This window comes from Bos grunniens, chromosome 16, assembly GCF_055505025.1.
Source record: "Bos grunniens cultivar Pamir isolate PY7600 chromosome 16, Bosgru_T2T1.0, whole genome shotgun sequence".
NCBI lineage: Eukaryota > Metazoa > Chordata > Mammalia > Artiodactyla > Bovidae > Bos > Bos grunniens.
This window is the reverse complement of record NC_141180.1, coordinates 80,431,529-80,458,444: the sequence shown is the minus strand read 5'-3', so window position 1 is coordinate 80,458,444 and position 26,916 is coordinate 80,431,529. Positions and strand designations below refer to the sequence as shown.

Below are 26,916 nucleotides of genomic sequence, written 5' to 3'. Positions count from 1 at the left end.
GAAAATGGAGAGTGAAAAAGTTGGTTTAAAGCTCAACGTTCAGAAAACGAAGATCATGGCATCTGGTCCCATCACTTCATGGGAAGTAGATGAGGAAACAGTGGAAACAGTGTCAGACTTTATTTTTGGGGCTCCAAAATCACTGCAGATGGTGATTGCAGCCATGAAATTAAAAGACGCTTACTCCTTGGAAGGAAAGTTATGACCAACCTAGATAGCATATTCAAAAGCAGAGACATTACTTTGCCAACTAAGGTCTGTCTAGTCAAGGCTATGGTTTTTCCAGTGGTCATGTATGGATGTGAGAGTTGGACTGTGGAGAAGGCTGAGTGCCAAAGGATTGATGCTTTTGAACTGTGGTGTTGGAGAAGACTCTTGAGAGTCCCTTGGAGTACAAGGAGGTCCAACCAGTCCATTCTGAAGGAGATCAGCCCTGGACTTCTTTGGAAGGAATGATGCTAAAGCTGAAACTCCAGTACTTTGGCCACCTCATGAGAAGAGTTGACTCACTGGAAAAGACTCTGATGCTGGGAGGGATTGGGGGCAGGAGGAGAAGGGGACGACAGAGGATGAGATGGCTGGATGGCATCACCGAATCGATGGACGTGAGTCTGAGTGAACTCCGGGAGTTGGTGATGGACAGGGAGGCCTGGCGTGCTGCGATTCATGGGGTTGCAAAGAGTCAGACACCACTGAGCACATCATGAGATGTGCAGAGTACATCATGAGAAACGCTGGGCTGTAAGAAGCACAAGCTGGAATCAAGATTGCCCGGAGAAATATCAATAACCTCAGATATGCGAATGACACCACCCTTATGGCAAAAAGTGAAGAGGAACTAAAAAGCCTCTTGATGAAAGTGAAAGAGGAGAGTGAAAAAGTTGGCTTAAAAGTCAACGTTCAGAAAACGAAGATCATGGCATCTGGTCCCATCACTTCATGGGAAATAGATGGGGAAACAGTGGAAACAGTGTCAGACTTTATTTTTCTGGGCTCCAAAATCACTGCAGATGGTGATTGCAGCCGTGAAATTAAAAGACGCTTACTCCTTGGAAGGAAAGTTATGACCAACCTGGACAGCATATTGAACAGCAGAGATATTACCTTGCCAACAAATGTCCATCTAGTCAATGCTATGGTTTTTCCAGTGGTCATGTATGGATGTGAGAGTTGGACTGTGAAGAAAGCTGAGCGCCAAAGAATTGATGCTTTTGAACTGTGGTGTTGGAAAAGACTCTTGAGAGTCCCTTAGACTGCAAGGAGATCCAACCAGTCCATCCTAAAGGAGATCAGTCCTGGGTGTTCATTGGAAGGACTGATGCTAAAGGTGAAACTCCAATACTTTGGCCACCTCATGCGAAGAGTTGACTCATGGGAAAAGACTCTGATGCTGGGAGGGATTGGGGGCAGGAGAAGAAGGGGACGACAGAGGATGAGATGGTTGGATGGCATCACCAACTCGATGGACATGAGTTTGAGTAAACTCTGGGAGTGATGCAAAAGGAGGCCTGGCGTGCTGTGATTCATGGGGTCACAAAGAGTCGGACAGGACTGAGAGACGAAACTGAACTCATGTCCCACTTTGCACAGGAAGTTCCAAGGGAGACAGAGGCCAAGGCTATACCCAGCGTAGGGACTCAGTTGCCCACCTGGTTCAGTGAGGCACACTCACATCCCACCAGCCCCACCGTCATGGAGCCCTTGCTCCTGTGACCCTCACCCAGGGTCTACAATAGGGTAGCAATAGTCAGAGGCTGTTCTCAGCAGAGATTAGCTGCATGCCTGCAGCTGGATGAGAGAAGCCAGAACGTGGCCATATGTGCAGGCACAATGGAGCTAACCATCCATAGCTACCTTGCTGAAACACCATTGCAATGTATGTAAACATTATAAATCCGTCAAATTAGTACCCCAAGGATATGTCCACTGTCCTGCCTGGAGTGAGGTTATCATACTTTATTCTGGTGAAAACAAAGCAAAGGTGGGGGGGGGGTTGTACTAGGGGTTGACAGAGAGGAAGGCTAAGTGAATATGTACATGCATGTTTGCATGCTAAGTCGCTTTAGTCGTGTCTGACTCTGTGCAACCCTATGGACTGTAGCCCGTCAGGCTCCTCTGTCCATAGGATTCTCCAGGCAAGAGTACTAGAGTAGGTTAGGACCTGACAGCTTCTACACACTCCTATACCACAGGGCTCCTAAACAAATAGTTATTACCATCTCCCTAAGTTGTGGGCACTAATCGATCTAATAGTTGTGTAACAATCTGATATATGTTACTAACCTGGTGACTGACTATGCCATAAGGGTCACAGTCAGTGAATAAGGTCAGCAGTTACTCTTCAAGGACTCTAGCACACTAAGGCAATAGCTGATACCCAAATGTGACCCTAGCCTCAATAAGTGAATATAAGTATCAAAGAAATGGAAGGAAGGAAACAGATCTTTCCCCCACCCCCACCCTATCTGGCATTCTGTGCCAGGTATTGTCTTGTTTCATCCTTATAACAATCCTTAAATGTTTATATTATTATCCTTACTTTATGAAAACAGGAAATGAATTGAGTAATTTGCCTAAGGTCACACAAGTAGTAAAAGAGACTAAGTCAAATGGTTATAAATCAATTATACGTCAATAAGCAAATAATAAGGAGAAGGCAATGGCACCCCATTCCAGTACTCTTGCCTGGAAAATCCCATGGACGGAGGAGCCTGGTAGGCTGCAGACCATGGGGTCGAGAAGAGTCGGACAGGACTGAGCGACTTCACTTTCACTTTTCCCTTTCATGCACTGGAGAAGGAAATGGCAACCCACTCCAGTGTTCTTGCCTGGAGAATCCCAGGGATGGGGGAGCCTGGTGGGCTGCCGTCTATGGGGTCGCAGAGTCAGACACGACTGAAGCGACTTAGCAGCAGCAGCAGCAAGCAAATAATAAAATAAAATTTAAAATAAATGAGTAAAAGCTAAACTGAATCTTGTTTGAGGCCAAAATTGTTCGAGATCTTTTTCCCATTCTGTTATGGAGACCCAGGAATATCACATTTTACCAAATGTTCAAGCTGATATTGGTGACTATTCTGGTATACTGCAGTGCCAGGGAATCCTGGAGCTCTGGTCATGTCATTCGTCCAGTGAGAAACTCTGTCTCTTCCCTTCCCCACACCAAGTCCCAGCCCAGTCCCCTGCATGCCCCCCAAAGCGCTGATGGTCATTAACCATTCTCCAGGGCCCCACGCTCTCCCACAAACTGTCACTCATGTGAGTGGCCTCTGGAACACTCCTTCACTCCTGTGAGCGGCCTCTGGAACACGCCTTCGCTCATGCACGTGCCCTCTGGAGCACTCCTTCGCTCACGCGAGCGGCCTCTGGAACATTTCTTCGCTCACGCGAGTGCCCTCTGGAACACTCCTTGGCTGATGCGAGTGCCCTCTGGAACACTCTTTCGCTCACGTGAGCGCCCTCTGGAGAACGCCTTCCCTCAAGCGAGTGGCCTCTGTAACACTCCTTTGCTCATGCGAGCACTCTCTGGAGCCCTCCTTCACTCAGGCGAGAGCCCTCTGGAGCACTCCTTCGCTTAGGCGAGTGCCCTCTGGAACACTCCTTCGCTCACGCGAGTGCCCTCTGGAACACTCCTTCGCTCACGCGAGTGCCCTCTGGAACACTCCTTCGCTCACGCGAGTGCCCTCTGGAACCAACTACTTCCCTTATGCAAGTGCCCTCTAGAACACTCCTTCGCTGACGTGAGCGCCCTCTAGAGCACGTCTTCGCTCATGCGAGTGCCCTCTGGAACACTCCTTCCCTTACGCAAGTGCCCTTGGAACACTCCTTCGCGCATGCGAGTGGCCTCTGGAACACTCCTTCGCTCAGGCGAGTGCCCTCTGGAGCCCTCCTTCCCTCACGCGAGCGGCCTCTGGAACACGCCTTCACTCACGTGCGTGCCCTCTGGAACACTCCTTCCCTCACCTGAGTGCCCTCTGGAGCACTCCTTCGCTCATGCGAGCGCCCTCTGGAGCACTCCTTTGTTTATGCGTGTGCCCTCTAGAACACTCTGGCTTGCCCGACCTGCTCTTATGTTAGAGCCTTCTTTCATCTCCTATGACTGAAAGTGACTTTGCTCTCTTTCAAATGTCTGTAAAAATTTTAATGCATCCCGTTGTATTTATATTGTTTGGTATTACCCTACTGGTGATTAGAATAAAAATAACTTGTCCATGTAGGTGGGGCTTCCCTGGTGGCGCAATGGTAAAGAATCCGCCTGCTAATACAGGAGACGCGGGTTTGATCCCTCCGTCAGGAACATACCCTGGAGTTGGAAATGGCAACGCATTCCAGTATTCATGCCTGGGAAATCCTATAGTCCATGGGGTTGCAAGAGTCAGACACAACTTAGTGACTAAAAACAACAACAACAAACATCCATGTATGTGGTTTATAACTACAAAACACTTTATAAATATAAGCCCATTAATCTTAAGGAAAAAATTACCTATTTGTCTTTGTCTTCCCCACAATGCTCAATACAACGCTTTACACACAGGCAGAGTTGTTAAACACGGTGTTCTGAGGGTGCTCTGACCAACCTAGAGAAGAATTATCACTTTCCTGTTGTAGCATCAGGGATTCTGAAGCTGGATAAGGAAGGCAAAATTGTAATTGATTTTTCCAGGTTGATACCCAATAGCATGTATTAGGTTCTCAGAATTCAAGTGTCCCCCAAAATGTTAAGTACTCTAGTCTTAGTTTCTATACTTTTTTAAGAAATGCTGCCTTGGGACAACCATAGGACAACTGACTCATATTGAGCTTACAGAATTACCTCCTACATAAAGCTCATCTGTTCACTTGAGTTTTTTGGAGTATAGTGTGGTTACCCCAAAGTCAGGGACCATGTTGAACTCGTTTATATTCTGAGGGTTTAGCACAAACCTGCTACTGGAAGATGATAAAATTAACTGACCACCACCATCTACTGAGTCCTTGCCATGCATCAGATACTACTCCTGGAAATTCATTTGGTCTGTCTTCTTCCCTGCTGTGCACTCAGGTTCACCATGTGCATTCAATGCATAATGGGTGATGGATGAATAAAAGATAAAATGCAAGCTCCTCCAATGCTGCTGCTGCTGCTAAGTCACCTCAGTCGTGTCCGACTCTGTGCGACCCCAGAGACGGCAGCCCACCAGGCTCCCCCGTCCCTGGGATTCTCCAGGCAAGAACACTGGAGTGGGGTGCCATTTCCTTCTCCAATGCATGCAAGTGAAAAGTGAAAGTGAAGTCGCTCAGTCGTGCCCAACTCTTCACGACCCCATAGACTGCAGCCCACCAGGCTCCTCCGTCCATGGGGTTTTCCAGGCAAGAGTACTGGCCAAATTAAACTACACTTCCTTTACCTCTCTCACCACTTGTTTCACTCCCCATTCCACCCCAACACCTACTCATTGTTCAGATCTCAGCTAACATTTCATTTCCACCAGGAATTCTGACCACCCTAAACGCCTCATTTATGAATTCTTTAAGCATCCCATACTATAGTCTACTCACTCGTCTATGTTCTCTACCCAGCAGTAAGTTCTGGAAGGCTGTATGTGCTAGACACTGAAAGCACCTAAAGTCATTAGTATGCACTCAAAAAACATCTGTGAATGAACAGATGAGCTCTTTTTAAACATTAACTGACAAGCTTCCTTGCCTCTGTGATCACGTCTTCTTCCACAGATGACTTTAAGAAGAACACTTGCTGCTGTCACCTGACTCTTGCGGAAGCCCCATCTCATTCAGAACCTGGGCCTCACTGACATTTTTTCCTCACAGGTGCCTCCAGTGCAGCATAGAAACAACCCAGGTTCTAGAGGCATCTTGACCTACATTCAATCTCTGGCTCTTTTCTCATTAGTTGTACAACCTTAATCTTGGTTTGAATCTAAACCTAAGCTGAACCTCAGTTCTCTCATCTGCAAAGGAGAATGAGACAATTTCATCATCTATTTCCTCCAAGGATTGCAGTGGGGGTGGGAATTAAGGTAAGGTTTGAAAAGCTACAGGAAGACAGACACTCAGTGCTGGAGGCTATTCTTTTTCATCATGCTTTGCTTGGTATTTTTATCATGCCTTGCTTGGTATTTGAACTTTTTCTCAAATGGCTCCTTTTTGCCTTCCTTGTTGGGACCACCTACAATAGCGTAACCAAAATTGCACTTCAGAGAATTGACAACCCTCAGGGAGCCACTCTTTCAAAATCGCTTGTCAGGGAACTATATCCATCTTTTCTTTTAATTTAAAAAAAGAAAAAAAATCTGTCTTCCTGAATTCTAAAGTGTAAATCTGACATCCTAGTTATAATATTTTGGGGGGGGAAATACAGTTGCGTTCTCCCAGGTGCCCATAATATCCAATTTGCAAACAATCTCTCCATTTTGGGTCAGAATTAAATGAGTCCTCCAATGCTCCTCGTACTTTAACTTCTTTTACCCTCTGGAAGACACTCGAGCGTGACAAGTCAGGGATGGGGCAGACACTCTGCTTTCAGAAACACGGAGCCCTCAGAGGTGTCTCAACGGTGGCTGGACACCATCAATCACTCCAGTCTGGGTTCTAGGTTTGGACCTGAGATGAGAAGAGCTCATATCTGTTTCTTCACCTGGCAAGGCAAACTGTACTATCTCCTTGGCTCTCTATCCCGTTCCCCTCACTGTGCCTTCTGGTCTGCTGTCAAGGGTACTAAGCAGACTAAGACAGAAAGAGAGAAAACCTTGGCAGGAGAGGATGCCTCCATGCAAGCTTATTCCTGGTGGGCCTGGGGAACCAGAGTGTGTGAGCAGCTCTCAGGACTGGCACCCACCCACAGGGGGGAGGATGCAGAAATAGAACCTAACCTCTAAGACAGGATCCACGGGTTGAGATTTGGAATGAGGCATTAAACATAGTGGAAAAAACGCCAAGGAGAAAAGAAGCCACTGCCCAGGAAACTAGTCTCGCAGTGACTAGGGTTGGCTGAGGTTAGGAGAGAAAGGTCCAGGATGAAGGGTGTCAAACAATGTTTTCAAAAAGAAGAGTGGCAGGTGCAAAAGTTAAGGAGGAAGGAAAAAAGTTTCCAAAGAGGTAAATGATTTTTGGCCTCTTGTTGAAACACTATGGAGCCTCTGCTAGGTGAGACTTCCTACAGGAAGTTCTCAAGAAGAGGAAGGACGAACTGCTAAAGATCCCTTGTCACAGATTCTATATTCTGCCCCAGGACTATTGGGACTGCTCTCCTCTTCCTCCTCCATACCTTGTGGGCTTCTTCCCCAAAGCTCAAAATATGTTCTGTGTCATTAATCCCTTTAACACTATGGAGATTTGAGGACAGTGAATTCCATCACCGATATCCTGAGAGAAGAAAATTTCCCAGCAACGATAGGGTCAACTGATAGGTACATTCCAAAGTGCTAAAAGACAGGTCCTTTCATTGGTAGTAAAATGATCTGTGGAACAAGTTCCAGCATTGTTAAGAATCGCCTGACCTTGGAAGAGTCATTTCTTTGTAGAGAAATGACTTCCAATTCTAAAACTATATGTGATCCTAGGAAATGCAAGAATTAAGGAGGTGCTATGCTGGACTAGGGCTGGGTGGAGGAAACTTGTCCCCCAGGATCTGTGTCCTTGAGAAGTGAGTTATCTAAGGTATGTCCCAGTCCGGTAGCATCTCACTGGCATTCAAATCAAGGAATCCAGTATGAATGAATTCTGTAACTCTGCTGCTCCTTTCCCAGGACCCAACATCTCCCTCAAAGGGGCACCCAACTTATGAGCACAGGGTCTGGAGAGGGAATGCCCGCTTCAAATCTCTCCTCTGTATTGACTAGCTAGCTGACATCAGTGTGAGCTACAATATTATTTGCCAGCTCAGTACTACCCTAACTATAGACAGCAGTCAGCCTTTGGGGGTGTATATATCCCCCTGATTTCCTAGAAATATCATTAAGTGGACTTTCCTTCTCTCCTAGTTCCCATTCTAGCAACCCTATTTAAAGAGAAATACCCAAAGAATAGTTTACCTGGGCATTGTCACATTACTTTCCCTTAGCCAGAAAAGAAAGTTTCCAGAACATTCTCTATTTCATATCCCTTTCCTCCCATCCCTCTCCCCCATCCCCACCAGCTTTCCCTCCCTCATTAGTGAGACTAAACTCAGATGTATAACCTACTTTTGTACAGCACTCTGTACTTTTTAGAGTGCTTTTGCATACATGATTTTACTCAGTTCATGGTAAGCAGTGTTTTTCATCCTTAAAACAATCCTATGACCCAAAGGTATTTTCCCCCCTTTTATAGTTATGCAAACTGAGTCTTAGGCTCACAAGCTGTTCATACTCACACAGCTAGGAAGCCAGGCCTCCTGACACTGAACCCACCCACTGCTTCTCTGCTACTCCGCACTATTGCACCCAAGTTCACGTCCTGGGAGCACGAGGAGTCTGAAGTTTAAGGCCAGTTACAAACCCCCAAAGGGAACAGAGTTCCCTCATTTTTATTCCTGTTGGCCAGCAGGGCTGTCCAGGCTGAATGACCATACACATGAGATACTTCAAAATGTCAGGCCTAGGTGGGGTGGAGAAACCAGAGAGGAGACCTAAGGCTCACAAGAACGTGGGGTATCTGTTAGAGCATCGTTACATCCCGGCCAAGTACGCAGGTATTCCAGGTCACTGGACAATCCAAACGAGCACTCCAGGGAAAGGCCTGAGGACCCAGATAAACGGAGCCTCCCTCACCAATCTTTCCAGGAAGAGGGAAATGGACTAACTCCCTTCTGGCCAGGGCTGAGAGTTTGGTCAGAGTCAGACACACACACCCATGCACACTCAGCAGTAAGTTCAGAGCCATGGAAGTCAAACCCTGGGCTCACCCAAAGGCCAAAGGGGAAGCAGCCACACTTCAGTCCAGGGCTCCGGCTCCGAGCCACCACCTCCTCAGACGCTGGCTGCCAGGCAGGGCTATAAAATGTGCCTCGACTTAATTTTTCCATGGACACAACCCCAGAGGGGACCGCCAGGCTCTGGAGGAGCTGCAGTTCTGAAGCCTCGTAACTTCTGTGTTCTGGGATGCACAGCTGGAGTCCGGGAGGGATCAAGTTTGCCACCCCCTGGACCATTTCTCTTCCAGTATCTTCCTGAGGCCTTGTGTGGCAACAGAATAAGTTTTCATTCAGCGGCTGATACAGGGTTGGAATTCAGTGCAAATTACTTACATCTGCTTGGCCACAACCCATACAGTCAGGTAGTTTAGACAGAGAAGGAGGGGCATGTTGGCCCACTTCTGGAAGCCTGGGTAGTTGTGTGCTAAGGGATCTGGTGCCACGCTCGGACCAGCCACCCAGGGTACAAAATTCTCTAAAAGAACCGAGAAAAAAAAACATCAGGGCAGCAGAGACAATAGAGATTCCATCGCAGCCAGGCTGGAGGGGCTGGGAAGCCATAAAGACCCCACAAGGGTGTGGAGACCAAGAGAATGGAGGTCGGCCTGAAGAGCGCGAGCAATGGCAGGGTCTTCACACGCGCCCCGCGGCCAACCAGGGTGTGTGCGCTAACCTCACACGTTAGTAACCTCTTCTCACAACCCGGGAGCCTGCCGAGCCCCTGGGCTTCCCACCCCACCCTACCCGGGCATGGCAGGCTCCCCGGGGCTTCCTGCTGCTGCGATTGCGCCCCAACATCAAAGCCACCGCTGTCGGGAGCTGAAAACCAGAGACAAGTACAGGCCGGGGAGCTGCGCCTCCCCCCAGGGACCGGGAACTCCGGCATGAAGGCCCCTCTCCCTCTCCCAAGCTTTCCCCTTTTGCTGCAGTATCCTTATAAGGCAGAAGCCAATTTTCCTATCTGTCCGCCTAAAAAATGTATATCTATTATATATTCCCTAGGCTAGATGCTGACTTTTCACCTACCGCAAAAGAAAGCACCACCCCACCACTCTCACTCCAGGGCAGGTTTTGCCTTTTATTTTCTCATCTTCAACAAACCAAAACACCAAAACCATTGGCTGATTCAGGGCGCCTTGCCGCTGGGAGCCAGGAAGTGTGTTCAGAGGGAAAGGGGTGGGGAAGAGGGCGCCCGGGGTCCGAGACACTCGGAGACCCCAGGAGCGGGGAGGCGGCGGGGCCTCCCGCTCGGGCGCGGGGCCCGGAGCTCGGCGCCCACCGCCCCCGCGGCCCGCGCCCCGGGAACCCTCGGGTCCTTCCATTGTTGAACCTCGCAGCTGCCATGCTTCAGGGAGAGCCCCCGACCTCCGTCCGCCCTACTCGGCGGGTGATCCGCAGACGCGGCCCGGGTCGCCCGGCCGGGTGCGCGCCTTACCTGAGCCCGCTGCGGTTTCCTGCGGTCGTGCGCTCGGAGACCCGGGCTGCCGGCTCCCGGCGGCTCCGGCGGCGCACCGCCTCCTCGGGGCCGCTCCCTCCCGGGCAGCACGCGGCGGGCGCCGGGCCCGAGGCAGCGGGGAGGCAGAAGGGGCGCGAGGACCGGCTGGGGAGTCGGCTCAGGGGAGGGCGTGCGCGAGCCCGCGGGGTCCGGCGGGCCCGGGGGAGACAATAGCGGCAGCCGCGGGCGAGCGCGGGGAAGCCATCTCCCGGAGACCCCGCGCACTGCACGGCAGCGGAGGCTCGGCCGGACGCGGGCAGGGCGGGCAGCCGCAGGCCGCGGCCCCAGCCCGCAGCGCCCGAAGCGCGGAGGAGGGCGGGCCCCGAGCCCGGCTGCCTGCCCCTCCCGCTCGGCTCCCCGCCTCCCCGGCCTTTGCGCGCGGGGAGGGAAAATCAAGGCGTCGAGTCGTGCTTCGGAAACCCAGGGGCCGAGATCTCCACTCTCCACTCATGTGAGGGTGTTTGCAGATGATCATTACCTTCCCCTGCTGGGACCCCTTTGCTGTGTGCCGGACGAATGCCAGATCATTCTACTGGAAATGACAGAGTTTTGAGGTCCGGGTATCAGTGGATGGAATTTCCTCCCCCCCGCATCATTAACAGAGCGATGCCCGAGAGAGTCCCTACCTTGAGGTTGGAGGAGACGGCGTGGGGAAGCTGCCTCTGCCTTTTGCACTTTTCTGCTTCATCGGTTTTTCGGTTCGCCCTAGTGGGTCGTGTGACCCGAGCCCCGTTAAATAGCAGTCTACAACCTGAAGGGGAAGGGTAGTGGTTGATCCTCCAGCCCAACCAGCGCAAGGGAAAATCTTTCATACATTACGTTCTATTTAAAATTTTGACTCAGTACCTTTGTTTGAGCAGTGGTCTCTAGAAGAATTTTCCGAAGGGCTCCACCCAAAGAAACCCATAGTTGGCCCGCCCCTCATTTGCGTTTGTTTTGCATAATAACGATGCTATGTTATCTCAAAGTGCGTTTTCCTCAAAACTTGAATCTTGCTCTCCACCAGGGTCCTCCTTGTTTCTTCCTTGCCAGGCTACGCTCAGCACCTGGTTCTCAGAGTCCCTCCCCTGCCGTCCCCTTCAGGTATCTAGGGCTCAGTACTCCCAGCCTGAGGTCAGAGGCCCAGGACTCCCCTGCTAGGGTTCTCAGGGAAACATCTGCAAACCCGTGCCTTCTCTGGTCTCAAAGAAATGTTTGTTAAAATGCTACTCTTACAGTCTGTTTGGGGTTCACTGGAGTTCTGTGGATTTTTTTTTAAGGGTGTCAGAAAGGCCTTTTAAAAAAGATAAGGGCGTTTTAAAATTTCCTGAATGGAAGAGACTTTAGAGCTCAAAGGAGGATAACTATTTTGGGGAAGGAAATTTGAATAGCCAGATGAAGTCCTATGTAGAGGGAGAAAGCAATGTAAAAAGTGAGATCATGATTTGGAGGTACCTCTTGGGATATTGTTTTGTTCTCATATAAGGTGAAATCTGGGCCAGTGCAAAGAACCATTAATTGCAGGCAACCTTGAGTGGGACAATGGGAGGAGAAGCTCATGAAAGGAGAAGGGACAAAGGCTTGTGTTTGTTTTCTACTCGCTGCACTGTGGCCTTGGGTAGCCCACTTCACCCTCTGAGCATCAATAGTTCTATCAGCTTTGCTTCCCACTCAGGCCTGTTGTGAAGATCAAAGGAAAGAATGTAATGGACCATTTTGATGACCACAGCCTGTGTGTTCTGTACATATAACGTATGTATGACACTATTCCTAATGCTCAAGAGCCTCGGGGGATAAAAACATGCACTCATTCACTCATTCACTGCGTGATCACAGCACACATTTATGACCCCTTTCTGTGTGCTCTTAGTCATCAGGCTAAGCTCGGAAGCCTGAGAGAACACAGTAGTGTGGGGCCCTCAGTGGTCCAGGGTTGCTGGAGTGGAGAGTCTTAAGTGAAGAGCTAACAGGAAATAGGCCTGCCCGAGTTGCTGGGCTGAGGATCATATTAAAGGCTTTTTAATGCACCTTGGTAGGGAGAAAATTCTGTATTATTAGAGAAACCAGGGCATGTCAAAAAATTTAGGTTTAGCCCTGTAGGCAACAGAGAACCCAGGGTGCAGACTGGGAGTGGTGTGATCAGTGATGCGGCCTATTACAGAAGGATTTGGAATACATACTGATGTCTTCCCTTTGCCCCTGCAGACCCACTCTGGGCCCTCTGGTTTCCTAGAAGCGGTGGGCCAGTGGGGAGCCTCCTCAGAAGAGCAGGAGGAGGGAGGTCAAGAGGTCTGGACATTTCTTCCTTGGGCTCCTTCTCTTTGGGGTCACTGTGGGCTGGCTGCCACGCTCAACAAAGCTTCCTCCAGGTGTTTCCCCTTCCCTCTCAGCTCCTTTCCCTCCCTCTCCCTTTCCCTCTTCTCTCTTCATTTAGAGAATTGCTCACTCCCTTCTTTCGACTTTCAGGCCAAGAAGTGGGAACTCCCTTTTCTGCTGGCCCGGGAGACTGCACACTGTTGCTTTTGGCTTTCTACACCCTGCTGGCCCTTTGTAAATTGTTCCTTCAAATTGGAGTGTGCCATTTGCACACTTAGGAGTACCGGCTGGGAACTCACGGGGAGGCCATGGCTGCATTCAGGGTACAAGAGCAGAGAATCTCGAAGCAGGGACAGAAGCGTGGGATGGGAGGGAAGGACAGATACAAGAGAGTCAGGCAGTCAAGTCAGTAATACTTGGTACTGTACTGAATATAGGGATCATCAATGAGGGGGAAGAGTGTAGAATTACTCCCCACCTGATGCCTTAGGAACTGGGGGCAGGTGGTGCCATTTACTAAGTGAGGGACTGTAGTAAGACAGGGCCCGGGTATTGGAGGTACAATCATGACTCTGATTTTGGACATTAAATTTGGACTTGCAGTGTCTCTGGAATGCTCAGGTGGAGATGTCTAGTAGACTTTAGATTTATGAAACTAAATTGAAAGTAGAGGCATGGACACGTGGTTTCAATTTTGGACTTTTCCATTCATAGATGATAAACAAAGTTACATATGCGACATCACCCAAGTGGGCAAATAGAGGCAAGAAGAGGCCTGAAAGGAAGAACTCAGACTCCAGAGTGTCAGGAAGGAGGAGGAGAGAAAGTGTCAGGAAAGAGGGATGCGAACACAAGGGCGGCTGAGGCATCCAGGGGTGCGGGGCTGGAAATGCCTTTTGGATTGACAAGAAGTCAGTGGATTCTGAATGCTAGAGGGGTTCTTGAGTTATTAGCCTTTCTATCATAGAGAGGAGTGTGGTGGGAGAGAGCTTGAAGAGCCTACCAGAAACCCAGGCTGCTCTCAGTTTGGAGTTATTGGGCCAAAAACACAAGAGTTTTTCAGAACAATTCCTCTGTACCATGCATCTCTGCACCTTGTAATGATCTCAACTCAAAGATGATGATGGTGAAGCACTGGGTCTCTGAGTAGGTACATTCAGCATTGGTTTGGGGACCCATTTCTTCATCCACAACTTTCCTAGCTCTGATACAGAGTTGATGGAAAATTTCAATGACCAATGAGTCTGATGAGTAGAAGAGCAAAGAGCATGTGTTTAATAATTAGTGGGGAAATTTCAGTTTGAGAAGGGTTGCGGGGGGTGGGTGAGTTTGGGCCATAAATCTAGAATCTGTGAGTTTAGACTGCCCTCCAGTGGGAGAATTAAGTTCAACAGTCAATGTGAGTGAGAAGCTTGGTAGCACTCCAGGAAGATTTCAAGCTTAAAAAGGAGAAAGCGCTACTGATGGTATTTTGTAACCCAATATAGAAAAAGCAGATTCAGTTCATGCTACTTCAGATGGGACTTTACAATGTTAACAAGCCAAACTTTCAATTTGACTTTCAAACTTTGCTGTTGCCTATATGATAAAATTATTCTCCTCTAGCCTGAAATAAATCCCGTCAGCTGTCTCCAATCCCACACTTTCCCTGTCTACCTCCCTTTATTACAGCCAGATTAATTTATTCACCAACCCCAAAACACAATTTTCATTTCTCATTTTTCTTCCAGACTTAACTGTTTTCCTTCCCACTGTGCCTGTCTCTTTGCTGTGGAAATAGTAGGTGCTCAATAAGCAATTCATGAGTTAGTCTATTTAAACAGCTGGTTTATTTTCCTGGAGCAAAGGCAATATGATGTAACAAATGAAGCCATTGACCAGGAAAAAAAAAAAAAACAACTTTATTTTTGCTTCTTTAGGGACACTGGAGCCTGGTAGGCTGCAGTCCATGGGGTCTCGAAGAGTCAGACACGACTGAGCAACTTCACTTTCACTTTTCACTTTCATGCATTGGAGAAGGAAATGGCAACCCACTCCAGTGTTCTTGCCTGGAGAATCCCAGGGATGGGGGAGCCTGGTGGGCTGCCGTCTATGGGGTCGCACAGAGTCGGACACGACTGAAGCAACTTCACTTCACTTCACAGGGACACTGGACAGCTACTAGTTCCTTTCCTTAAAAAAAAAAAAAAAAAGAAATTAGGTATAATACATTTTCACATCTCATTCAAACAGAGCAAACAGTTTTTCCTTATTTCACACATGAGTGCTCAAGAAATACCTGAATAGATAAATGTCTGTCTGGCTCACTACAGTTTCCTCTGCATACCTCTGACAGTTAACTTGTTGAAACTTAACTTTGATCCTGTTTTCCTCGCTGAAAACTGAAAGACCCCCTTGCCCTCATTTTGTACACCCTTTCTGTCTGTCCATTCTCATCTCCTGCCTCTTCTTGTACTTGAATTCTTAATACTGCATTTATTACTTTGTTTAAATTAACTGCTTAAATGTCTCCCTTCTTTCCTAGACTGTGAACAGGATCCAGGTCCTATATATCTCTGACTTTCATCACAGAACCTAAGCCATAATATCAATAGATGATCAATAAATGTTTGTACAATTACATTATTTCTTCCTGTTGCGTTTTGAGTCTTCCTTCTAATCTTATCCCCCGCAAAAAAAGTAACAAGAGTGGTAAAAATTTTTAATTTAGAAAGTGTCTTACAGGTCATCTCAGAGAAGGCAATGGCACCCCACTCCAGTACTCTTGCCTGGAGAATCCCATGGACAGAGGAGCCTGGTGGGCTACAAACCATGGGGTCGCTAAGAGTTGGACATGACTGAGCGACTTCACTTTCACTTTTCACTTGCATGCATTGGAGAAGGAAATGGCAACCCACTCTAGCGTTCTTGCCTGGAGAATCCCGGGGAAGGGGGAGTCTGGTGGGCTGCCGTCTCTGGGGTCCCACAGAGTCGGACACGACTGAGGCGACTTAGCAGCAGCCGCAGTACAGGTCATCTAACCAACTTCCCTCGTTTTATTGATGTGGAAACTCAGGCCTGTGTAGGATCACACAGTTTGTTGGCCTTTGTTTTTAAAGAATCAGGCAATTGTAGGAAGCAAACTCCTGCAACTGAGGCTGGGCAATTTAGTTCATTGTGTCAGAAGCCTCAGGTTCCCAGAAACAAAAATGCACTCCCTTATCAGTCTTGAAATTTCATAATCCTGTTTTCCTTACCCTATGCGTCACAGTTGATGAAGTTGATTTTAGGAAAAGCCAGGCTGATCTGGAGATTTTTATTCTTAATAATTTATGTTGCTTTCACTGGTACACACTAATACTGCTTTAGAAGGACTCACCTTGGGAGTCTGATTTGAAAATTGCAACTTGTCTGGAAGAGGGAGAAAGGGAAAAATTCAATCAAAATCTAAATTAAAGGTCTAAACTCCCTTTCTCTCAATCTATATTCGGATCCACCTTTCCACAGTCACTTATCTTTTCCTATATTAGCTCCTCTATTTATGAGTCAAATGTATCTTTCCTTCTTCTGTGCTAAGGAATGCCTGTTTAACAGCTATATCATCAAGTGAATGGAAATACATTGTTCTTTAAAAATATGGGGAAAATACTGTAACCTGGGTCAGTAGATATAACTGACATTCAGAGGTCCTATTGTTCATTAAAGATATGGGGGAAATCCCTGAAACCTGGTTCCGCAGAGTATAACCGACATTCAGAGGCCCTATCAGGGAAGCAGTATACTGAAGACAGAAGTGTAGTAAAAAGAGGTTGCAGCTTTCTGAATTTTTAATGTTCGTCTCCGTTTCCCATTTTTCTGTAATTTACTACCACGTAATTTTAGAGAGCTTAGTGAATATTAGAAATTCATCAGACATTAAATATGAAGGAACTTGAAGAAAACACGTATTAAGTGAATGGAGAAAAACACAGAAAAATGAATGTTTGTGTTTCCTTATCTTACTGGAAAAAATAATACTAACTAAAATTTAGATTTGAGGGCCAATTAGAATATTATCAAGTAAACAGAAGAGAAAAGGGTTTTCGAGAGAGCCCGGATAGCTCAGTCGGTAGAGCATCAGACTTTTAATCTGAGGGTCCAGGGTTCAAGTCCCTGTTCGGGCGCCTTCTGATTTTTCGAAAATTCCAAGGTTTGTTTAGTTGCTAAGTGTACTTCTACCTTAAGTCGTATCAACTTTATTTTTCATTGATTTCGGAGTATGATAGATAAACGTACAGTCAGGGAAGAAAGAAAAGCGGCTACGCAAAATGACTCAATTTCTTGGTGAGTGCGGAGGTTTTGCGCAGTTTTCGGGAGGAATTTTTTTTCCTTCAGATTTCTAAGAACTGGGGAAGAAAACAAAACTGAAGGTGAAAAAACGCAAAGCGCCCGAACAGGGACTTGAACCCTGGACCCTCAGATTAAAAGTCTGATGCTCTACCGACTGAGCTATCCGGGCTCTCACGAACGCACATTGCTCCTGCGGCGTCTTACTTAAGGACGACGAGCGCCGCGGACCCGCCTCCTCCGCCGGCATTTTGTGAAACTGTGGTAAACCCGGTCAAGCACTGGGTTCGTGCGCCAGGGAAAACAGAACGCGCCTCGTGGACCTTTCGCCAGCATTACCGGTTAACTCAGGATTGCGAGATTCTTCTGTGCCCAATAACCATTATTGGGTAATAATAATAATAATCAGGTAATCTCTCTGACAAGTCTAAGATGAACAGAACGGTGACGCAGGCCACTTTTGAAGATCTGTACTGACAAGATTTATTACACTCTTGATAAAAGGGTGGGTATCTAAAACGTTCCCGACCAAAACACACACACACACACACACACACACACACACACACACACACACAAACCTCTCTAAGAGAGAATACAGATATGCTGTTCTGAAGCTGTTGAACTGAACTGTGTAGTGTGGAGCGGGAGAAAGGACCCCGCAGAGGGATGGTGGGATTGTCCTGCAGGTCCCATCATGGGGTCCGAGTCATAGTTTTACGTGACACAAACCCCAATGACCTTCCAGTCAGAAATCCCAGGAAACCAGAGTGGAAAGCTGAACATGCCAGCGGTGAGACATTTTCTCGATCTTGGCATCGGAGGCTCTTCTCTTCCACAGCCGCCAGTACTCTGAGCGCTGCCCTCTGCCACAGGGCTGACGTGGAGAATTAACCCTCCGTGGCGCTTAGAGCGGGACATGGAAGGGTTTTTCTTAGCTGACGTTGCTTTCCCTTAATTCCAACTGCTTTAAGTGATTGCCCTGGTCCAGCAATTCCACTCTGAGGAATTTGTCCTAAAGAAATAATCAGCGATGTGCAAAAAGACTTGATTACAAGAGAGAAAAGAACATCAAGGCAGTTTAACTGGAAAAAAAAAAACTGTAAATGACATAAATGGCTATATAAATTATGGTATAGCCTATTAAGAATGAGCAACTTCACTTTTATTTTTCACTTTCATGCACTGGAGAAGGAAATGGCAACCCACTCCAGTGTTCTTGCCTGGAGAATCCCAGGGATAGGGGAGCCTGGTGGGCTACCGTCTATGGGGTCGCACAGAGTCGGACACGACTGAAGTAACTTAGCAGCAGCAGCAGCTATTAAGAATGATATGTAGCCATTAATAATCATGTAAAAGAACACAATTTGGGAATAATTGTAAGATAGTGTTAGGCTATATTTCAAATATAAAAATTAAGCAACAAAGATATATTGTACAGCACAGAAAATTACAGCCATTACTTTGTAATAACTTTCAATAGCAGTATCTCTAAAAATACTGAATCACAATGCTGTTCATCTGAAACTAATATAATATTGTATATCAACTATACTTCAACTTGAAACTTTCTAAACGATGCATGTAAGTACCTTCAAAAATTGAAAGGATCCGTAAAGACTGGGTACTGAAGTTAGGTGCCCCTTTTTGAAACCTTACTACCCTGTGTGATCTAGAGTAAACTATTCCTCTGTCTCAGGACAATAAAATGATTGCAAGAATTAAATAAGATTGTTTATGTAAATTGCTTAGAATAGTGTCTGACATATAATAAGCATTCACAAAGTTAGATAAAAATATAACAAGATCAGACTCCATGATTCTGTTCTTTGGTTCTCTGACACTATCCAACCTTCAACAAGTGCTTAACATATTTTTTAAATTAATTTTTATTGAGGTAAAATTGACATGTTACATCATTTCAGGTGCACAACCTAATGATTTGATATTTGTATATGCTGCAAAATGATCGTCCTAATAAATCTAGTTAACATCTGTCACCACATACAGTTACAAAAAATTTTTTTTGTAATAGAACTTCCAAGATTACTCTCTTAGCAATACAAATATATAGGACACTATTATTAACTATAGTCATGCTATATATAAACTTTAACACATTTATTTTTTTATTGAAGTACACTTGCTTTACAATGTTGTGTTAGTTTTTGGTATATAGCAAAGTGATTCAGATACACACACATATTCTTTTTTCATGTTCTTTTCCATTACAGTTTATTACAGGATACTGAATATATTCCCCTGTGCTATACAGTAGAACCTTGTTGTTTATCTATTTTACATACAGTAGTGTTCACCTGTTAATCCTGAACTCCTAATTTATCCCTCCTCTTCTCCTTCCCCTTTGGTAACCACGTTTTCTATGTCTGTGAGTCTGTTTCTGTTTTGTAAATAAGTTCATTTTTTCTTATTTTAGTTTCTACATATAAATGGTATATGATATTGGTCCTTCTCTTTCTGACTTCCTTCAGTGAGTATGATAATCTCTAGGCCCATCCATGTTGCTGCAAATGGCATTCTTTCTTTCTTTTTACGGTTGAGTGGTGTTGCACTGTATATGTGTACCACACCTTCTTATCCATTCATCTGTCAATGGACATTAAGGTTGCTTCTATGTCTTGGCTATCCTAAATAGTGCTGCTGTGAACATTGAGATGCATATATCTTTTCAAATTATAGTTTTCTCTGGATATATACCCAGGAGTGAGATTGCTGGATCATTGTTGTTCAGTTGTTCAGTCATGTCCAACTCCTTGCGACCCCATGGACTGCGGCATGCCAGGCTTCCGTGTCCTTCACTATCTCCTGGAGTTAGTGGCAACTCTATTTTTAGTTTTTTGAGGAACTTCCCTCCATAGTATCTTCTATAGTGGTCGCACCAATTTACATTCCCACCAACAATGTAGGAGGGTTCTCTTTCTTCCACATCCTCTTCAGTATTTATCGACTCTTTGATGATGGCCATTTTGACTGGTGTGACGCATATACCTCAATGTTATTTTGATTGTATTTCTCTAATAATTAGCAAAGCTGAATGTCTTTTCATGTGCCTATTGCCCATCTATGTATCTTCTTTGGAGAAATGTCTACTTGGGTCTTCTGTCCATTTTTAGATTGAGTTGTTTGGGTTTTTTGTTATTGAGTTGTATGAGTTGTTTGTATACAATTTTGGAAATGAACCCCTGGTCTCGTGCTGCAAATATTTTCTCCTAGTCTGTAGGCTATCTTTTTGTTTTCTTCATGATATTCTTTGCTGTGCAAAAGTTTCTAAGTTTGATTAGGTCCCAGTTGTTCATTTTTGCTTTCACTTCTATTGTCTTGGGAGACTGACCTAAGAAAATGACGCTTCAATTTAAGGCTTAACATGTATTTGACTGGAGTAGAGGGAGACATAGAGAATTTAGAAAGTTGACAATATTAAGTTAACTTGAAAGAATAACTGTCCCCTAAGCAATGGGGAACTACTAAATTTTGGCTCGTTAATGTTCCAATTTCTCACTCAAGGAATACACATTAGATTTGCAGATCAGGAAGCAACAGTTAGAACTGGACATGGAACAACAGACTGGTTCCAAATAGGAAAAGGAGTACATCAAGGCTGTGTATTATCACCCTGCTTATTTAACTTCTATGCAGAGTACATCATGAGAAACGCTGGGCTGGATGAAGCACAAGCTGGAATCAAGATTGCCAGGAGAAATATCAATAACCTCAGATATGCAGTTGACACCACCTTTATGGCAGAAAGTGAAGAAAAACTAAAGAGGCTCTTGATGAAAGTGAAAGAGGAGAGTGAAAAAGTTGGCTTAAAGTTCAACATTCAGAAAACTAAGATCATGGCATCTGGTCCCATCACTTCATGGCAAATAGATGGGGAAACAGGGGAAATGGTAGCTGACTTTATTTTGGGGGGCTCCAAAATCACTGCAGATGATGATTGCATCCATGAAATTAAAAGACACTTACTACTTGGAAAGAAAGCTATGACCAACCTAGACAGCATATTAAAAAACAGAGACATTAGTTTGTCAACAAAGATCCGTCTAGTCAAGGTTATGGTTTTCCCAGTAGTCATGTATGGATGTGAGAGTTGGACTATAAGGAAAGCTGAGTGCAGAAGAATTGATGCTTTTGAACTGTGGTGTTGGAGAAGACTCTTGAGAGTCCCTTGGACTGCAAGGAGATCCAACCACTCCATCCTAAAGGAAATCAGTCCTGGGTATTCATTGGAAGGACTGATGTTGAAGCTGAAATTCCAATACTTTGGCCACCTGGTGTGAAGAGCTGACTCATTTGAAAAGACCCTGATGCTGGGAAAGATTGAGGGCAGGAGGAGAAGGGGACGACACAGGATGAGATGGTTGGATGGCATCACCGACTCAATGGACATGAGTTTGGGTGGACTCCGGGAGTTGGTGATGGACAGGGAGGCCTGGTGTGCTGCAGTTCATGGGGTCGCAAAGAGTCGGACACGACTGAGCGACTGAACTGATGTCCTCATGAGAAAAGGAGATTAGGATACAAAGTACACAGACAGAAGGGTAAACATGAAGACAAATTTTTTTAAAATTTGAAGTATAAAATATTTGAAAGGAATATATACAGGTATAAATCCTAAAAGACTAAATGGTTGCAGGGGTAAATACCAAACTCAGGATAATGGTTCCCTCTTCAGATGAAGGAGGGAAATGTCATCGGAGAAGAGACTGAAGGGGAACTTTTAAAAATACTTATTTTTATTTATTTATTTGGTTGCACAGGGTCTTAGCTGTGGCATGTGGGAACTAGTTCCCCAACCAGGGATCAAATCCAGGGCCCCAGCACTGAGAGATCAGAGTCAGCCCCTGGATCACCAGGAGAGTCCCACATGCAGGACTTTTTTGTACAGGTAATGTTCTTTATGAAGAATTGTGGGGGAAAGGAGTCATATTCTTCATTACACTTTTTTACATGTCTGAAATAGTTTCTTACAGCTTTTCAGAAAGGCCAATAACATTGGCTTTTAATTCCTTTAAAGCTGCAGTAGGCCTTAGAAAATTTATTCAATTCACTCCTTTTACATTACAGATTGGGGAAACTAAAGACCTGTGGAACTTTCTGGTTTCTAGAATAGTTAGACTAAACCCAGATTTCCTGTTTATCAAATACATGGTTTGTGAGCACAGTTCTTAGAGAAGGAAGCGGCGATCACTGAATCAGTTATGATCTTGTTAACCCAATTTTGTTTTCTTTTTTGGCAAGTTTACTTGACTGGTAGAAGAAATACTATAGATACGATTTGTTTTCATTATAGCAAGTCATTTATTTATTTATTTTTTTATGGACTCCTTGGGAAAGGTCAGAGAAATGTTGCCAAATGTTGACCTCTATTAGGTGGGATAATTGGTTTAAGAACAACTCTGGAAGAGAACTCTGGAATCCTGAACCAGAGTCAACTATGAGGGGTAAGCTCTATTCTTTTTAAAAAATAACTTACTTATTTTTGGCTGTGCTGGGTCTTCACTGCTGTTCAGGCTTTTTCTCTAGTTGTGGAGAACAGGAGCTATCCTCTAGTTGTGGTCTGCGGCCTCCTCACCACACAGGCTTCTCTTAATGTGGGACACTGGCTCTAGCGCAGGTGGGCTTCATTAGCTGCAGCACATGGGCTCAGAATTTGCTGCTCGTGGGCTCTAGAGCACAGGCTCAGTAGTTGTGGTACATGGGCTTAGTTGTTCTGCACCATGTGGGATCTTCCTGGACCAGGGATTGAAGCTGTGTTTTCTGTATTGGCAGGTGCATTCTTTTACCACTGAGCCACCAGGGAAGCCCCAGCTCTATTCTTAATAATTTCCTACTCAACATATTTATCAAGGCTTTAAATGAAAATAATTTGTATGATTATAATAATTTGATTATAATTGTTAATCAACAATATGCAAAAGTGAGAGAGCTAATCCCTCCTGACTCTCCAGGCAAGGCCAGCTGCAGCTCTCATTGCACTTAGCACGTTCTCTTTACCTGGACATTCTGACGGCACCTCCAGACTCCAGGCGTCACTCCACTCCAGTTGAGTGACGCCCCCACAATCCTGGGCTCGGCGGAAAGCGGCTCATGGAAGGTTGGTGCTTGGTACATAGTAGGTGTTCAACAAATACTTGTGGACCTTAAACTGAATTGCGTAACAGGATCATAATCCAAAAAGTCCAGTAGACAGTAGGAAAGGACCTAAAATAACCAGGTACTAGTTAAAAGATATAAGACAAATTTCTGTTTGGGATTTTTAAAAATTAAAATTAATTGCAGAAAAAGAGAGGAGAAATAGTTAACAGTTCACCTAGAAAAGCCTTCTGGGAGCAAGTGTGAAAAAGGAATTAATTCTTCAGCTCATTTACAGAATTCTGATTTCTACCTAAGTCGGAGGTGATGCCAGAAACAGAGCAAGGTGCAATGTGCAAATAGAGGTCATTGCCTCATTTTATTTTGCATAGGTGTGTATCTGGTTCCGGGAGGCACATTTTAAATAGGACAAACAGGTTCTTGAAGCCACAGCAGATAAGTAATTGAAAGCTCTGAGGGGATTTTCAGCAAGCAGAAAAACGAAAGGTTAGAGATGGGACATGGTAGCTGTCTGCAGAAAAAAAAAGAAAAATAGTATTTATGTTAGAAAGAATGAAGCCTTAGTCTTCTCCAAAGTGCAGAACTAAAACCAGTAGAGGTGGTAAAATAACATATTTCAGCTCAAAAATTCCTCGACTATCTAGACTCATCCTACAGTAAACGAAATGAAGTATTGGGAGGGGTCCTGCCATTTGGCACCGGCAAACAGCATGCCTGAGAAGTTTGTTGAAGGCACTTGTGTGTTGTGAGAGTAGGCTAGACGACTTGATTATGTGATCCAAATAAGCTCCACCTCATTGTCCTCTGCACTTCTCTTTTAACATTTACCACATATTTTGTAGTAATCTGTGTCTGTACTAATCTTATCCTCGCCTAATTAGCGTCAACACTAGCTTGCCGCTCCACCATGTCTGGGGAGTAGGAATGAATAATCTAACACCGAAAAGCAGAGGGGCTGGCTTTTCAGCTTTCTGAAGAGCTGAAAAGGTGTCTCTGATGGTGCTTTTAGCTTTCTCCCCTTCCTGTTTTTGTTTTTTTTTTTTTTTTAACTCTCCCAGGACACGTTTATAAATAGCATTAAGCCCCTGCGATTTCCTCAAATGGAAACCTCAGAAGTCTTAGTCGTCCAGGCCCTACTACTATCTTTCCCCGGACTGGCATCCCCTCTATGGTAGGGCCGGCTCAGCCTTCTTGCTCTCTAGCCCTCCCACTGGCCCATCTATGATTTCCGGAGGCCTCACCGGAAGCTCCTGTGGGCGATGGGTTGGGGAGGCCGGAAGTTGCGCCTTCACTACTCGCCGTTTCAAAATGCTGCTAAGACCTTAGGGACAGTTGAGTGACGCCCCCACAACCCTGGGCTCGGCGGAAAGCGACTCATGGAACGGCCGTGAGGTGTGGCTTTTGGGTTTTGTTGGCGAGGTGCCGGCAGGCCGGGGGCGGGGGGTGGGGGGTGGGAGAGACGCGGCCAGGTGTGCGGCCCGGGGCAGGGGGTGGCCGGCGGGAGGAGCCAGAGGAGTGGGTGGCGGCGTGCGGAAGGTCGCCTGGCGAGGCCGGGCTGGTGGGGTAAGCGCCACGCGACGCGAATCCGCCGAGGACGATGGTGGGAGTGCAGTGACTAGGCGCAGGTCCGCCGGCGGATTACCGACCGGAAGTCGGGATAGATGGACGGTGCTCGATAGGACGCAAAGTGTGGGGATGACTGAGGCACTTTGGAGGAAAGGCGGGAAAGGGAGGAGAGAATGACACTGCAGTGTCTTCAAGATTTTATGGTAGTGATTTTCAGGGCCACGGACCATCTGTCTCAGAGGCACTTGAGTACTGGTTTGAAGACTGCTCATTTGGGGGCCACACCCATACTTCCCCTAACAGAATATCAGGAGCTGGAGCTCGGGAAGGTGTATTTTAATCAGCGCGTTCTCCTGTTGGTTCTTGTACACGCCCAAGTTTGAAAACCATTGTTATAAAGCGACACACAGAGAAAATGCTGCTGCTCTTTTCCTTCATCTCGGAAGCTCTTCTAGGAAGCTCCTCCTTGCCGTGGGATGTTGGAATGGGAAACAAGTATCGAAGGTCCTTGGTACTTTTTGGTATTAAGTATCACTACATCTCAGTTTGGATTTGGTCTCCTCCCTCTTACGTGGGCTCCCCGGGTGGTTCAGCGGTAAAGAATACGCCTGCAATGCAGGAGTCGTAGGTTGAATCCCTGGGTCGGGAAGATCCCCTGGAGGAGGGCATGGCAACCCACTCCAGTACTCTTGCCTGGAGAGTCCCGTGGACGGAGGAGCCTGGCGGGCTACTGTCCATGGGGTCGCAAAGAGTCGGACACGACTGAAGCGACTTAACACGCGTGCACGTACTCCTCATTCATTTCTGCCACGAAAAGTTCATTTCGTTTAGAATATTTACTTAAGAATATTTTGTTTCACAGTATAGTCAGGATCACAACTTTTTATTTTATAGTTTTTTTAAAAAATCAAAATACTATTTGCGTGTTGTTGAAGAAAACCACACAGTACAGAAGTGTGTAAAATGAACTGTCCATTAACCTGCCCCCTCCTCAAGCTAGCTACCCTTAACTGCTGGATATTATGTTCTTCCTGACTTTTTCCACATGTATTCTTACTTTTAAACAACAATGGGGTCATTCTGTATCTATTATTCTGCACCTTAAATTTTTCAGTAGCAACATCAGAGAAAGCTTTCCATAAAGTGTACATATAATATTTTCTTTTAAGGACTTGAGTATCGTGCACAAGAATTTCTTCAGGGGATTTTTAGGTTGTTTCCTAAAGCATATTGTTTGTTTTGCAAACTGTGCTGGAGTATATTCTTGCTACACTCTTCACTTTTTTAGGTGTGTAGCAGATCTGGTAAGAACTAAAACAATATCTGAATGGTAGTTGTTTTTTTTTTTCCCCCTAAAGAAAAAAGTTGGTTTTATTCTTTTCAGGTATCTAGCTGAAAGGGAATCAGACAGTAGTGTTTAGTAGAGGCACTCAGGACTTCAAAGAATTGATAACAATGATTAGTTTTGCTAACTTCTGACAAAAACCTTTTATTTTAGTTAGTCTTTAAATTATAGTTGTGTTCAAAGGTAGAGATCAAAGATCAGATATAAGAGTCTCTTGGACTAAGTGTAGGGTAAAAATCACTGTTCCATTATCCTTGAGAGATGTATAAGACTGTTCTTGCACTCTGATTTCAGTCCAGGAGGGGACACACATAAAAACATAAAATTAGTATTGTGGGTATTTTAATAGAGGTGCTTTAGTGTCATCATCTTCTTTGGGGAGTCAGAAAAGCCTTGACTAAGGAGGTGACTAGAAACCAAGATGAGTAGTTTTTTCAAGCTACAATTGGCAAACACATGGGGTTTTTGTGATTTCTTACAGGAAATGGCAACCTACTTCAGTATTCTTGCCTGGAGAATCCCATGGACAGAGGAGCCTGCCAGGCTACAGTCCGTGGGGTGGCACAGAGTCAGACATGATTGAGCACACTCAGCATACATTTATTGTGTACCATTCAATGGGGTAATAAAACCCACTGTTTTAATTCAGTATTGCTTTTTCTTTTTTCCCACCTTTGTGGTGAAATATTTTAAAGTTTCACAGCTGTGTCATTTTATTTACCTTTAAATATGTCATGATGTAGCTCTTACTAAGTTGTTCAGTCACTGAGTCATGTCTGACTTGTTGCCACCACATGAATTACAGAATGACGGGATTCCCTGTCCTTCACTATTTCCCAAATTTCCTCAAACTCATGTCCATTGAGTCGATGATGCCATCCAACCATCTCATCCTCTGTT

At 45.6% G+C, this 26,916-nt stretch overlaps 2 protein-coding genes, 2 long non-coding RNA genes and 3 other non-coding genes across 21 annotated transcripts in view; 3 read left to right on the top strand and 4 right to left on the bottom strand.

Annotated features, from left to right (window-relative positions):
- PIK3C2B (phosphatidylinositol-4-phosphate 3-kinase catalytic subunit type 2 beta) overlaps positions 1 to 11,270 on the bottom strand; it is a 77,800-nt gene extending 66,530 nt beyond the window's left edge. For 6 of the 10 annotated variants that reach the window (XR_015143792.1, XR_015143793.1, XM_086345676.1 and 3 more), the window contains exon 1: positions 10,329 to 10,646. The gene's annotated coding sequence lies outside the window, so the exon portion shown is untranslated. Of the gene's footprint in view, positions 1 to 10,328; positions 10,836 to 11,014; positions 11,140 to 11,234 lie in introns of those variants that run through there. The other 4 variants (XM_086345674.1, XM_086345678.1, XM_086345672.1 and 1 more) reach the window with 3 other exon arrangements.
- On the bottom strand, positions 2,271 to 2,400 carry LOC147357131 (small nucleolar RNA SNORA3/SNORA45 family). The gene has a single exon (XR_015143867.1). It is a non-coding gene; the product is annotated as a small nucleolar RNA SNORA3/SNORA45 family (small nucleolar RNA).
- Positions 11,271 to 16,752: 5,482 nt separating the features above from the next.
- On the top strand, positions 16,753 to 16,825 carry TRNAK-UUU (transfer RNA lysine (anticodon UUU)). Its single transcript has one exon. It is a non-coding gene; the product is annotated as a tRNA-Lys (tRNA).
- Positions 16,826 to 17,087: 262 nt separating this feature from the next.
- On the bottom strand, positions 17,088 to 17,160 carry TRNAK-UUU (transfer RNA lysine (anticodon UUU)). The gene has a single exon. It is a non-coding gene; the product is annotated as a tRNA-Lys (tRNA).
- A 286-nt stretch (positions 17,161 to 17,446) lies between these two features.
- Positions 17,447 to 22,769, bottom strand: LOC147357127 (uncharacterized). The gene is made up of 2 exons (XR_015143790.1): positions 22,486 to 22,769; positions 17,447 to 18,003 (listed from the first exon to the last, which is right to left on the bottom strand). It is a non-coding gene; the product is annotated as an uncharacterized LOC147357127 (long non-coding RNA).
- The window catches only part of MDM4 (MDM4 regulator of p53), a 41,715-nt gene continuing 36,965 nt past the window's right edge, over positions 22,167 to 26,916 (top strand). The window contains exon 1 of one of the 6 annotated variants that reach the window (XM_086345667.1): positions 22,167 to 22,453. Coding sequence is in view for 1 of the 6 variants with exons in the window: in XM_086345668.1 (XP_086201794.1) it covers positions 24,274 to 24,276 (3 nt within the window). In the remaining 5 variants the exon portion in view is untranslated. Of the gene's footprint in view, positions 22,454 to 23,967; positions 24,277 to 24,322; positions 24,498 to 26,916 lie in introns of those variants that run through there. The other 5 variants (XM_086345668.1, XM_086345665.1, XM_086345666.1 and 2 more) reach the window with 5 other exon arrangements.
- LOC147357126 (uncharacterized) lies at positions 25,042 to 26,664 on the top strand. The gene is made up of 2 exons (XR_015143791.1): positions 25,042 to 25,175; positions 26,498 to 26,664. It is a non-coding gene; the product is annotated as an uncharacterized LOC147357126 (long non-coding RNA).